Genomic DNA, 14,388 nt, shown 5'->3' with positions numbered 1-14,388 from the left:
TTAAATGGGAACCCTAATTTCAGATTTTGATTAGTAATTCTGTACACTTAACATTAGATTGTAGATCTTTTAGGAACACTCTTTGGCAGTAGCATAATACAAACATGGGTAATGCTAGATGAGTGAGAGCCCAATGTTAATTTATCCTTTGACAGTACATATAAATTTTCTTTCTTTTGTACCAGTGAAAATTCACGTGCCTTAAATTTAAGAAAAGGATTTATTTTGAAACTGCAAAGTATATGAATGAACAGGTCCCAGGTTTTATTCTTTGCCAAATACAAATGAACGGTTTCGGATCAATATACTGATTTAAACTAGGTACTCTAGGTACAAAATAAATTCAATGTGTAGGTACTATTGCAAAAAGAAAAATTATGAACTTGAACGAGACAAAATATGAAAGAAACTTTCATCCTTTGGTGACAACATCTGATATCAGAAAATGAAGGAGATAAAATAATGTAATTATAACATGTACAACACTGGAATATTTTACAATTACAACACCGAATTGAGAGTTTACATTGATTCAAGACAAGATATTGAGATTAGTAACAAAGTCTTTTGATTTTTAATTTCTAATAAGATCCATAGAGGGACGGACGATATCGTTAATATTCGTATTTTAAGATTTTTAAGACACATTGAAGTGTAGTGGCCTTTGTAATCAAATGTTCATTATGAGAAGGACATCCAAAAGATAGATAAGACTTGAGATCGTTTGGAGAATTTGAAGACTGAGAAGTAGAGGTACTTGAAATACATTTGAGGTACACGCGTGATTTTTAATTTGATCGGTCAAAAAGAAGGTAGACACTTTCATCAATGTAAACTTATAATTAATTATAAAATCTATATATTGTATCACGTTTTATTTAATCTCAAAATCAAAATAAAAATCAAAAATCCTTTTTTACATTACACAAAATAAATGTAAAAAATGAGACAATGATTAATAAATAAATAAAAAATTGGCACTAAAATTGAGTAAAATAAAAGATGATTTTTATTATTTATTTTAAAATTATTCTTTTTATTTAAGTAAAACCCGTTTTGACATTTCAATAAAAAGTAGAGAAGAGAGAAAAAAGAAGAGGACATAGGTAATTATTATTTTCATCAATAGTATCGTTCTCTGAGGCTTTACTCTTAACCTCTTATGGCACAAAATAAAATGAAAAACAAATCAACGTTTGACTGTATTATACCTATGTATTTGGAGATTCAAAAATTCCACTTCATTGAAATATAAAGATATTACAATATTTAAATAAAAAAAGAAGAACTGAAGAAATTTTAAAGTAGACTAAGAATAAAAATCGACTGGTAAAAGACTTCCTCTGATTTATAGTTATGTTTATTATTATAAATTTCTCCGCAGTTCCTACTTCCTAATTAAATATTTTATCATCGCAGAGAATGCTCTAGGCTGGTGTAATACTCATTAGACTATAAAGGTTGTTTCTGTCTCTCTGTTAGTACTTAAACAATAAATGATATAGATAATATTAAGAAAGAGAGTTACTTAGAATGTTGAGAAAAATAGTGATATGTATGTTTAGAACTGAATTGGGCTATCTTAAAGTCTATTTGGGCTATCAGTAAACTGCCTACTACTTAACGACTTGGACCCCCCAGGTTTTATTTTTACTCAAACAATTATATAAATGTGATATTTTCAACATTTTTCACAGTGAAATATGGCTACTAAACTTTAATTTTTACATATCTATAATATTTCTATGGCACACATTTAATTACAAGAAACATACTCATTAATTTTTTAAAACATTACTTCTACTGACTTAACATGGGTGTCCCTCAGTTTAAGGTACTATCCAAAATTAAAAACAATAATAAATATAATACTTTGGAAATTTTACCAATCATTAATTTGAATTTTAGGTAGACAGAAGAGTGTGAGTTGTGAGTGATAAAAATCGACATTTAAAACTTGAGAGTAAATAAGAGAGTAAAAGCAAATAACAATTCAAAAGACTCAAAAGTTATGGTGATCAACTATGCCTACTCATTCCAACCCTTTCATACATGTATTGTACTCATTACGGCGATATTAAGAAAAGGACTAACAGATCTGCAGCAGGAAGAATCACTCACAGAAAAAAGGAAGTAGAGGTCACATCTTAGATCTGTTGGTTATTAAATTATTATTAATTCAAGTTCAACTAAATTCTAATATGGCGAATTCATGTGAAAGACATTTATAATTTTGTAAGAGACGTATAACAAATACAGAAAACTCAATCCGAGGTACTTTTATTACTCACTATTTCAGAATAGCAAGCTTGATAGAACAGTAACATTAGTAACAAGTCAATTTTGTTGGAGAAAAAAATCCCTCAAGTGTTTGTTTTTATAATATTCTATTTTCAATATAACAAACATACAGTTTTGCTCTTAGAACCCGCGTGACCTTGACAAGGCCAAATACTAAAAAAAAAAAAATCATTCTGACTCATTTATTTACCACAGTCAGAGAAATTCATTGTAATCAATGGAAAAAAATATTCAGCCAAATTTTATACCTTTTCCTCTCAGATGCTCAGAACCCTTCATCTAATCAAGGTGACTCTAAGAATGCAGATATACTCGTATTCTGTATACAAAAATAAATAGAAAAAACAAATCTGTGACTCTTTTTCAGAAATTCATACAATTGTACATACACATACTAATGAATCTAATATTTTACATGAGAACCAATGGAATGAATTGAACACTCAACGAAATTTCTCTGGTAGAATTTTACACTAAATGTTTAGAACAAAATAAATATTAACTCTCACAACGAAATCTTGATCCTTCTCTGATGTAAGCAGAAGAGTGTCCAATCCATGCTGACTGGTTACCCAGATTGATATGTCAGAAGGTATATATTTAGACGGGTAAATTATAAAACCAGGAATGTCTTATTGAGGATGAACTATTGGTTGGATACATCTGGGAATTATAATTGACACCTGAGGAAGAGGCAGGGTTGGAAGGCTGCGAATTGTTCAAACCGGAGCCTTTTTTAAGCCAACCTCACTTTTTCAGATCGTTTCCTAGATCTTTGGGTTTAGTATCCTGAAGTCCTTGAGATGAAGAAACGGAGAGAGAATTCCCGGATGGGTACATTTTGTCTAAGTGTTTAAGTGACTCGGTCAGGAAATTCTGGAAAAGAGAGAAAAACCATATTGATTAGAACTACAAAGTGAGTGAAAAAGGAGAAAAATGCATTTGTGTGAATGAACACCAAATTCACCTACATCTATCTACTTTCTTACCCAGCGCCTCTCCGTTGTTATTACCCATTACACATTAAAATTGGAAAGCCCTATGCGGACGGGTCTAGGAAGCACATCACATGCTGCTCGCTTTTTGGAATAACCAAAGCTTAAAGTGGCGTATGAGGTCCCTACACGAAAGCAAAGTTCTTCCCAAAGCAAAACTGACTAGCTTGTAATAAGAAAACTTCAAATACTTGAATTCTCTTACTTGAATGGCAGTCAGGGCAGCTACAATGGCAGGACTTCCGAACCCGTGAGATATGAGAGAGAAGTGGGTAAGATGACGTTGAATGCTTGGATCCAGGATATGTTGAGGTCTGGTATTACACAGGGGAGATCGATCTTGATTTAGAAGATCCATCAGCTCCTTCGTGACTTGCCTGCAGGAAAGAAAGACATAATACAGTTAGAATAAAAAACGAGCACTGATTTGAGAATTCTGACATCTCCACCAATTTTGAGAAATGTGACATCTCCACTGATTTCAGAATTCTGACATCTCCACTGATTTAGAGAAATATGATATCTCCACCAATTTTAGGATTCAGGCACTAATTTCAGTACTAGGCGTTTGTTTCAACACTTGAGACTCAAACAAAAGTATATATCATTCTTAAATAGTCATATTGTCATATTTTACACATATACTTACTTGGTGGCATGTATCAGTTCTTTTCGTCGGTAAGATTCCGTGGGGTCGGAAGTATGCTGTCTACTCAGATATTCGGCTACTTGTCTAGCGGGGAATTCGGTTTCACACACGTATCCGAAATCTCTCGCTAAGTGAATGGCTTCACCTGGAAAAATGCGAACGAAATGAAGGAAAATTAGAAACCATTGGAGATATGCATAGGCAGGTACGAGTACTGGATAAATGAACTGTGCTTGAACTAGTTATAGTTATTTCTGACATTTCAAATCAAACAATCAAATAAAAAGACCCAAAAATGGTCCGTCATAAAACTAATCAACTTTGTGCTCTCTTTCAATAAAAGCAATCAGCAATGTAGCTCTGGTCTTAATTATTTCTCAATCCGGTGACTTGAACAGTGTCCACCACGGAGTATCATTTATATTTAATATCACGCATCACGCATGTACAGTGTACTCTGGAGATAATAATTACCAACATACCCGTAATGTTGATGATGATGACCAGAGAAAAATATGCAACGGACAATCAACGTACGGACGACCTATAGCATGAAATAACATACGGGTTCTCTTTTACTCCAAGTTATTTACTAGAAATTCAAACTACATACATAGTAACTCGGAGTACTATTAATTTTACTATAGACCAGAGGCTGAGACCACAGCGAGGCGCTATACAGTTCTAGACAGCGCATTGTCAAGATTCCTATAGTGGCTGGCGTCAATCTTTGTTATTACTTACAGAACATTTCTATTGTTGAACATTTCATAACAAAAACGTCGTCTCTCTTTATCACTCTTTCTCTCTGTAGCGTAATAAACTTCGAAAAATCTTCGAGCGGCTTTTTAAACAATCTGATTTTTAATTTCGTTTTTCTTTCGATAATGTTATTTTCGTCATGTTCAATAGTTAGTACAAAGAATAAGAGATTCGATATTCTGGGTTTATAACATGGTAAGTGGTAAGCTATAGAGTAGTCTATGTATGTTTCCATAGTCGATGAAGCTCAAGTAGCATAAAATTAACTTAAAAGCTTTCCTAACCATCCAACAGATTGATAATGAAATTTTGGTACTTTTAACATGAGAAAATTTTGTCCAATGGTTACTCATGTCGTCTACATAGGTATGAATTCAAATTTGCAGATGTTGTAAATCTATCTTCATCAGTATTGGCGATGATTCTGTTACCGGTCAAAAGTCCAAATACACATTTGTTATGTAATCCTTTGAGTAATTCAATTTGTAATGTCTCATATTGAAACCTCAGGTCTTCTTAATGTTCAGGAGCATCTTAACTTCTCAAGCTTCTGAAGAGTTAATTCTCAACAAAAAGCCATGTTGAAAATCTCGATCTTCCTAGATCACCCGATGCATTGTTAGCAAGACTATTAGGATATTATCAATTTGATCACAATAGATCTCTTTCTTCTCCATCTCTTTGTTTCCAGTGTTATTCTCTTTTCTCTTGTATTTCTACTGATCAATTATTTATTTCATTATTAATTACTATCAACATTTCATTACACCATTGTTGCTACTGAATTCTCTTTTACATACTTTTCTATTCAGTATAGGTACTTTGTGTTTGTAGCTTCTAGCAAAGTGCTACTGTAAAAGTAATATTTTTCATCTTACAAATGATTATTTAAGTGTTCGATTTTCGTTTTCTCGCATTAACTATTTTCTCTTTGTGCTTATTGAGTTTTTGCAATACCACATATAGAGAGAGCTAAGGCAAAATATAACCGAGTCAGTATGTCTAGGAATTTGAATTTGTTCTTGCCGGATTCAAGAACACTTTACCTCGCTGTCATTATTGTTTGATCTTTTTGCTTTTCTAATTTAGACTTACCTTCGACTAAAGATGTAAGTAAGGTAACATTTGCAGCCTTCCGTCTTCCCGCAGGAAGATTCAGTCCAATTTTTTCTAGCTTTTCTCTAAGAAGTCTCCCTCCGTTTTTAGATTTGGCTCTGAAAACAAACAAAACAAATAAACTGTAAGATTAAATCGACACGTTTACAAAATTGCCTTCAAAAGATGACGCAGAACGAAGAAGTTCCACATACTGTTCTACATATTAACCAATACTCATAGAAAATTCGATTCTCAATAAGCTTTGATTTCAATAGATTCATATTTCATCACGGGGGATATACCCAGTAGAACTACGATACACATATTCATCTAAGTACGATGCATACGCACAGAAAACCAGTAATCTTTACTTCGATATCGATTAAGATTGGAGACATAGGTAACTAATAAAACATGCATTTCTTCATATCACAACATCGCGAGAGTGTCAAAGTACCTAGGTACCATAAGGTGAACTTTTTTTTTCTTTTTTTTTTTTTCAGTAGCACAGTTCAAATGAAAATACCCCCGCGGCCATTTGCTCACAGTGGGAGACTTTTGAGTTATGAATATTCACGGCACCGCTATAATAGATGCTAGATGCTAGTCACCTATCGGAGGTATTATTATTTCCCAATCACTTTATACTCTTGGAAGATCGGAGCGAATCTATGACTAGGAACTTTAATGGTGAGCTGCTGCAAATAATCCCATCAGATCATTTGTCTTGAACTTTCAGGATTAGTGTTCTATTTCTAGTGAGATATAACAAAAGTTAGGTTTAATAATTATGTCCAGAGTACCTAAAGCACATAATGGATTCTATGACATGGATTCTACATTTTTTACCACCTAAAAATTTCAATATCTACAGATCGATCTCTCTATTTGACTTGATAGGTTATTGCTAGAAGCACCTAGTGTACCGATTGCAAATATGAAACGAATATGCAGTGAAATCTATACAACCCATGTGTAGGCATGTGACATTTTGCAATTTATAAAACTTATTCATCTTGATACGACGCGACAGATAGTGATCATACGAAAGATAATTAGAAAATAGTATATATGTCAATTCGGACCCAACTGTCTGTAACGCAGAAATTTAATACTTAATCAAAAATTTACAATAAAAAGTATTGCTTTTTGCAATAAAATATTACTCTACCATAATCAGGTTCTCACAACATTTGAAATAACACACCTAAAAATGTTTACCCCTTTCTACAGACATAGCAGTTACCTTAGCGTTTAACCTACTTTAAAAAGAGACAAAATAATTATCCAGGTAATATTTTTCCACACCTTGAAGATTTAGGTCCAGACTCTAGTACGAGAACCTAGTGTTCATATTGTTCGTAAATTGAAAATTACATTTGGTCTGTGTCCATTTGTGTACTTACTCTTGATTGAGTTTCACCCTTTAATTTAAATGTGGATATGGGTTTATTGAAGCTAGAAACGAACTTTACTACAATTTCAGCCAATCTTCCAATATTAGGAATTAAACTGATAGAATACGAATTTGAAATTGCCAAAGTTGCATACAGCCATGTACACCTATGTCATACATTAAATTTATTAGCACTGTACCACTGCAATTTTTATTGCTTCATTCACTTTTACTCAATCAATAATAATGATAGGTAATATTTCTCTCAATCTTGATTTCAAGGGCCTCTTGTCAGGGGAACACCGTGGATCTTAATAAATTAGCCATTAATTTTTATACAGACCTACGTTGTTTTCCTTCGTAAAATACAAGATCTCAGAACTTATCATTGATTTATCTCGAGAAAGTTTCGGTACTATGATAAGAACGTCATTCATTTAGAAGGTAGGAATGGCATACGGTAGTTGAAAGTTTAAAACCTCTCCAAGTGTTAAACCTTCGTAATATATAAAATTGCCGAACACCTTAATCACCTTATTGGTTAGATTTTTGCTTTTAGTATACGCGCACCTATCTTGTACTTATGTAGGTGACTGACTGCCTACTGCCTATATTGTAAATATCAAATTTAATAAGCGAAATTAAATCGTGGTAAAATTAGTGGTAATGATTATCTAGTTGGGTCATTCTTCCAACATGGGCAAAAGATTCGACCCTTTACAAAACATGTTATCCGTGTTTTAGAAATTAGTCTTTTAGTTCTAGAAAAATATCCTAAATTTGTCACAACTGAAACAAAAATGTGAAATTAAAAAGTGCTGTAGCAACGAGATTTTCTAGGACAACCAAGTCTTTTGGAGCTACGCCACTTACCACTATCAGACGCGGCCTAATTAAGATCTGTACCCAATACAATACGCAAGAACCGATACACTCTCTACGGGTTATCACATTAGGCAGTGTAGCGGCACGGTTGTAAAGCTCAGACATTCCTGGCTCAAGTTTTCTATGATGGACACCAGAAGAACACATAAAAAATCCGAGACTTAAATCAGACCTAATAAAACTAGGCGATATGCGCGTATACAGGGTGTTTTAAATTGGAAAACTTTCTATTGATATGGATCAGATACCTACGGAGTAGAAACACCAGCAGGTGTAAATTGCATAACCTTTGGAAATGAAAGACGTTTTCTACGTCTTGCGTGAAATGCACGACGGTTTTTGATTACTGAAAATTGAACGTGGTACAAAGAAAATCTCATGACTAAGTAGAGGAATCATAGATCCTAATCCTACCTACATTTACTTCTTTAGTCTGTTTGGATAAATGAACTTGAGTTTCGTTTTGGTAGTACGAACAAGGCAGAAGTTTAATCACTTCTTAATTTGATAACATAAACTTTGAAAACTTTGCAGTCACTCTGTATGGCAATCAGAAAGATACTTCGAACTTTCAATTCGATTGAAGACTGAAGAGACAATAAAGGGAAAACGGTCAAAAGAAAAGTACTAAAAAATTAATATCTATCTTTATGCAATGAATTGAGGCCCAGGAAATTGGCAGATAGAATCTCGCTGCTTGTTACGTATTTAGAAGTTTCTTCGCTATCTCTTTTATATGCAATTAATTCTTTCGCCAAATTTAACCCATTGTTTGAGGCGTCTGTTAGGTAATGGTACCTTCACACAATACATTACCTGACCTGTGTTGTTATCCCAAATCTTCTATGAGTATCTCAATCCTAGAATGATTCTTAGATGCCATTTACTGGACCATCGAATCTAAACCGGCTCTATAATTTTGGTCAGTAACGTGATTTAAAAAAGAAGAAGAAAAAAAAAAAAAATCCACTGAGGACCCACTAGGGTTAAGTTCAACGCACCTGAAGTGCCGCACCTTATACGTTTTTTCTTCTATATAAATTTTTAGTATTTAATACTGGCCAATACGCTGAAGCTGGTGTCTATTTTATTTTACTTACACGGCCAAGAGAGTGTCTCTCCGTTTAAATCTCGGAAGCTTCTCTTCACACCTATGAAATCCAAAAAACCTGAACCATCAAGTACGATAAAATAGGATGGGGTACAATAAAATGGGAATTTTGTGAATTTGCTCTTGTCACGAGAGAATCTATTTTCACTCGAAATCCCAGAACATCTTGCGATTCACATAGACTAAACTAAAGTCGCGCCTATTGAAACTAAATCATGGAACCAAAGAGTTCATTTGTCTGATTTTTTTCCCGTGCTAGAACATTTTTATGGTAAAATAAATATTCTTCTTCAACGCCAATACCGTATTTTATTCAAACTTGTGAACGGTAAAGCTATTTTTTTCTGAATGAAAAAAAGAAGAAGAATAAATAGAATGAATGAGTAATATTTATCTTTTTATCAGATCTCTAGAGTTTAGTCTGTTCAGAGTATTTTATGCCTCCGAGCTATTAAATGATTTTGATTGGACACTTTACAATTCACAGTTAACATAAATATGTTATACTTGTATGCTTGTTGTTCATGGTATCTTTGTTCTTGAAAAAAAATCGCAAAACATGTTTGTGAATCATTGTATCTAAGAGCCAACTCTTCCTCATAAAAAAAGATAAAGCTTAATGATTATAAGAATCATAAAAAAAAGGTAATTACTGATTAATTTCACATTCTCACAGTAATTTACTCAACTTGACCCTTTAGAGTTTAGAGAAACTCACCGTAGTCGATAAGAACTCCAATTAAATATCGACGAACTTTTGGGAGGTGATAATAGAGTGTGGATATAATAGTAAAGATGACGTAGATATCCCTACATAACATATTTTCTTGATAAAAATTATTTGACCGGCAGTTTTAATGATAAGCTGGTTCATATCGCACGCAACCATATATACCTTAGCTTTCTACCTTGTGCTTCCATATCATTAGAACGCACAATTTCCCTAGTAGGTATATCATTAGGAGCTTCATTTATATGTTCAATGCTCAGCGTCTACCTCACTTAATCTTCACTGAATCTACCTAGGCTCAAGTGAGGAATGTACTCGATATGTGTTGTTAGGTCTAACACATAATGTGGTGAGACGTGGAATCTTGGCTTGCAGTTACTTTTGTTTTTGGTGCTCACTCTCTGTTCTTGAAGCTTTTGTGAGCTTGATTTGAACACGGGAAATTGTATTAAGGTCTCTATGATTGTAAAAAGGTAGGAAACCGGGAAATATCCCTGGGAACTGCGATAAAATTATAACAAGTTGAATATAAGGAGACGTTTACCATAGTTGGGTTATGGATATATAGTTGGGTTACTATCACCTATCACCTTAAGTTCCCTAGGATTTGAAAAATTTTGCATTTTAGTACCTACAATGTTCCATAAATGAAATTCATAAAATTTACGACACAAGATAAATAGAGTGGGTGCTCAAAAAATCCACTTACAGACCGATTTAAAAGAGAAAAAAACTAATGCTGATGAGTTGTGCCATACCTTTGCACACTTTACATCCTTTGTATGAAAAAAGTTCCTATACCTAAAAATAAAGGTTTACATTCATTGCATACAAACGTGACAATATGTGCTTGTATTATTTATTTCTATGTTATGAAAAAATGTACTACATTACCAATACACATACATTTGTAATGAACACAGAAAAAAATATTTTAGTCATAAAAAAAACAATAGGTTATCTGCTTCGGTATGATTTCTACGATTTTCATATTCCGAACCCACGATCTCCTGATTACCAGGCGAGCCCTTAGTCGATGAGTTACCAAGGCAGATTAAGCTAAGAGTCCAATATTATTTAAGTACTTATACATAATCTATAATGTTTTTTTAAAGAAAATCTATGATATCATATTAACATTTTCGTAGATTCGTTAACCTATCTTTTGGGGCAGTTGTACCTACACCTAAGCCTCAGAGTGGCAGGGTGTCTACCAAAATGGAAAAATAAAATTCCCTGACTTTTCTCGGTTTTCCAGTCCATTTTTTCCAAATTTCGGTTGCATACTTTTTTAATTGAAATCTTTCTTTGTCTTTTTTTAATTTTTTTGAAAAAAGCATTTTTAAAAAAAGCATTTTGGCTCAAATGTAAAATGGGTCAAAAAAAGCATTTAAAATGTAAAATGCAAAATGCTTTTTCAAAACCAATTTGAAATGTAAAATGTAAATGTACATTTTACATTTTGCATTTTGCATTTTCCATTTTGCATTTTGCGGTTCGCACATCTCTGCTCACAACAGATATTATTATTTTTTTTTTTCAAGTAATGTTCCCAAGCCTGTTCAACATTAATTCTCCAATCTTTTTTCATCCCACTAGGGTAAGGGCTTAAGTCCTCCATTTGCACATGAAATAACTGGGCCGCATTTTTTTTTTTTTTTGTAATTTTTCGGTCTACACATTCACACATCCTGGGGGATGAAGGTTAACACGAAAAGAATGAGGAACAGCGCCGCAGGCAAAAATTGCGAGCTATAACAAAACGCGAATACCGCGAACAAACCGCGGATACCGCGAACAAACCGCGGATACCGCGAACAATCCGCGAAACAAACCGCGGATACCGCGAATAAGTTGTGGATACCGCGAAGCCGCGAACAAACCGCGGATACCGCGAACAAACCGCAGCGGATATCGCGAACAAACCGCGGACCGCGAACAAACCGCGGATACCGCGAACAAACCGCGGATACCGCGAACAAACCGCGGATACCGCGAACAAACCGCGGGTACCGCGAACAAACCGCGGATACCGCGAACAATCCGCGAATAGGTGACTTAGACTTATCACAGAAGAATCGATGAGGACCTTCCACTTATGAAAATGAAGGGGAAATGAGTAAATTAAGTCCAAACTTCAAACCTATGGTCAAAATGTAGGAGACTCCTCCCCTCAACCCCCTACATTTCCCCTGACCCCTTACATGGTTTTTGGTAGTAGGGGGTCAAGGGGAGGTTTCTTCAGACCTAGATTTTTGTCAGAGCTCATTCTCTCTTCTGCTTTCAGACTGGAAGGTTCTCTCTGCTCCCTCTCTCCTCTCTGTGATATCTCCAAATATTTCAACATGATTTTTTTTTTTCAACAAGAGTTTCCATTAGAGTATTTAAGATGACCAAGGAGTCTTTCCTATGTAACTTTTCACGAGAAATCAATCGGTGTACATGTAAGGGTTCTAGGAATGATGGTTCATGAAATATGCGCTTGTAACAAGCCAATATCAAAAAATTTCGAAAGTTATATCCACTTTTTTTACACCAATAATTTACGACATACAGCCTGATTTCCTCGAATTTGCCATCAAAATTTTGTCAAAAGAGAACGAATGTGCCATCAAATTCATGTGGGATTTTTAGAGTTAAGCAAAAATATGAACACGTTTCTGAGGAATATTCTACAGTTATCAGGGTGGATAAAAACCAAGGTTCAAATAGCGATAATACGGTCAGTGTCCCTGAGGCTGCGAGGGAGCCGGTACAAGGCCAGAAGTTTAAACTTGGAAGATGGAGCAGGGGTTCCCTAATGTGATGTTGTTTTCTGGAAATGTTTCTTTTTTTATGCACAAATGGTTTATTAATAAAGTCTACTTACTTATATACAGGTTTCCGAGGAATATTCTTCTTTTTCTTCGCTTTTTCCCATTAATTATGTTCCTACACCTATACCTATGGCCTAATTCCCAAAAATAATAAAACAGAAACAGTCCAGCCTGAAATCTGAGGAAATAGTGACAATGTATTTACCTTCTAAGAACTCCTCCCAGAAGGGATGCGTTGAGACACTCTGGTGGTGACAGACGTCTTTGGACTTCGCCTACGGTGACTTTGTACTTGGATGTTGAGCTGAGTAAAGATAACCTCCCCGGGACACTGCAGAACACATCACTAGGGGCTGAAACTCCTGAAAGTAGAACATCATCGTCTTTGTCTGATTCGGAGTGGATACCGTTGCCTACAAACACACAAATATATTGTAAACATTACCCATAAATAAGACCTTGTTTAGACTGCAGGAGCAAAGGGACTTTTCAGTCTCATTCTGGCAGGATAAACAAGGTATGTTCTATTCTAAATGAATCCAGACGGAATGGTTTGAATTTTCTGCTTTGAAAACCTCTCCCAACGTTTTGGTTCCCTCCCAACAGTCCCAACGTTTCTATTAGGTGTCTCTTGATAGTCATAGAAAATTATTCGTACTATTTAGTACATATCTACTACTTTCCATACGTTCTTAAAGGAACATTGCTTAGATGCATAGATACTTTGAAACACCATAAAATATCATGAATCCACCAAGGGATTAAAAGTATTCTTTGCATAGGTCTGTTTTGGACTTTTAGATGTTTATGTTTAGAGCTTTGAAAGCATGTAAAACGGGCCAACTTTCGAAGCCTAAATCCTGTTTAAATAATTGTTATAGTCAGTAGAATTGTGATGTAAACAGAATCATATTTGTAAAAAATTAACATAGGTACATCTTACGAGAATGAAATATGAAAATAAAGTGGGAAATATTTTAATTGACATTTTTTTCAGACATAGTATCCTAACAAGCAAATACGGGTAGAAAATATTCACCCCCACTCATTTTTTGTTTTTATCATGGCATTTCATCATTCTCATCAGATTCTTCAGTTATTTTTATTTTACAACATTCTCTGAAATTTCTTATGCCTTAACTACTTGTTAAGGCTGAAAGTGAGCATGAGCTCCCTAGCTTTTCTCTCTTCATTTTGGTGATGCAAAATTTATTAATAATAATTTATTGTGATTCATAGGTAGAGATTTATAATTTATAAATTTATAAACAGGTTAGATCTGATTTTACTTAAAAATTCAAGCATGTATGTATGTACATATTTACTATTTTCAATAATTCTAGAATATATCTAGTTGTCTAGGTATATTTTTCAAAATCTGGAAGGATTTTACAAAAGTTACCATCAGAGACAAGCAGAGAGGGGGGGGGGGGATTAAATCAAATGAAATGGCCTTTAAGTAATTTTCTAATTTTTTGAAGGGGTGCAAGAGATTTGAGGGTGTCTAAATGAAGTTCTCTTCATAAGGTCTAAGTACACCTATCTCAACAAATGGTAGCCTCAGGCAAAGCATTTCCAATGATTTTTCACAAAAGATACACACAGAATTGAGTAGGGGACATTGGATATAACATCACAGGGGTTC

At 34.2% G+C, this 14,388-nt stretch overlaps 1 protein-coding gene across 3 annotated transcripts in view; it reads right to left on the bottom strand.

Moving 5' to 3' along the window:
* Positions 1 to 3: 3 nt before the first annotated feature.
* The window catches only part of LOC103505433 (transcription factor AP-2-epsilon), a 51,969-nt gene continuing 37,584 nt past the window's right edge, over positions 4 to 14,388 (bottom strand). For 2 of the 3 annotated variants that reach the window (XM_026820930.1, XM_026820966.1), the window contains 5 exons: positions 12,949 to 13,156; positions 5,803 to 5,921; positions 3,946 to 4,090; positions 3,502 to 3,673; positions 4 to 3,177 (listed from right to left, as the gene is read on the bottom strand). In XM_026820930.1, the coding sequence (XP_026676731.1) occupies positions 3,049 to 3,177; positions 3,502 to 3,673; positions 3,946 to 4,090; positions 5,803 to 5,921; positions 12,949 to 13,156 (773 nt within the window). In that variant the 3' untranslated portion in view covers positions 4 to 3,048. The remainder of the gene's footprint in view (positions 3,178 to 3,501; positions 3,674 to 3,945; positions 4,091 to 5,802; positions 5,922 to 12,948; positions 13,157 to 14,388) is intronic. The other variant, XM_026821002.1, reaches the window with a different exon arrangement.

Source organism: Diaphorina citri, unplaced genomic scaffold (genome assembly GCF_000475195.1).
Source record: "Diaphorina citri unplaced genomic scaffold, Diaci psyllid genome assembly version 1.1 scaffold1, whole genome shotgun sequence".
NCBI lineage: Eukaryota > Metazoa > Arthropoda > Insecta > Hemiptera > Psyllidae > Diaphorina > Diaphorina citri.
Note: the sequence above shows the minus strand (reverse complement) of the source record. Positions and strands in the feature narration are given on the sequence as shown.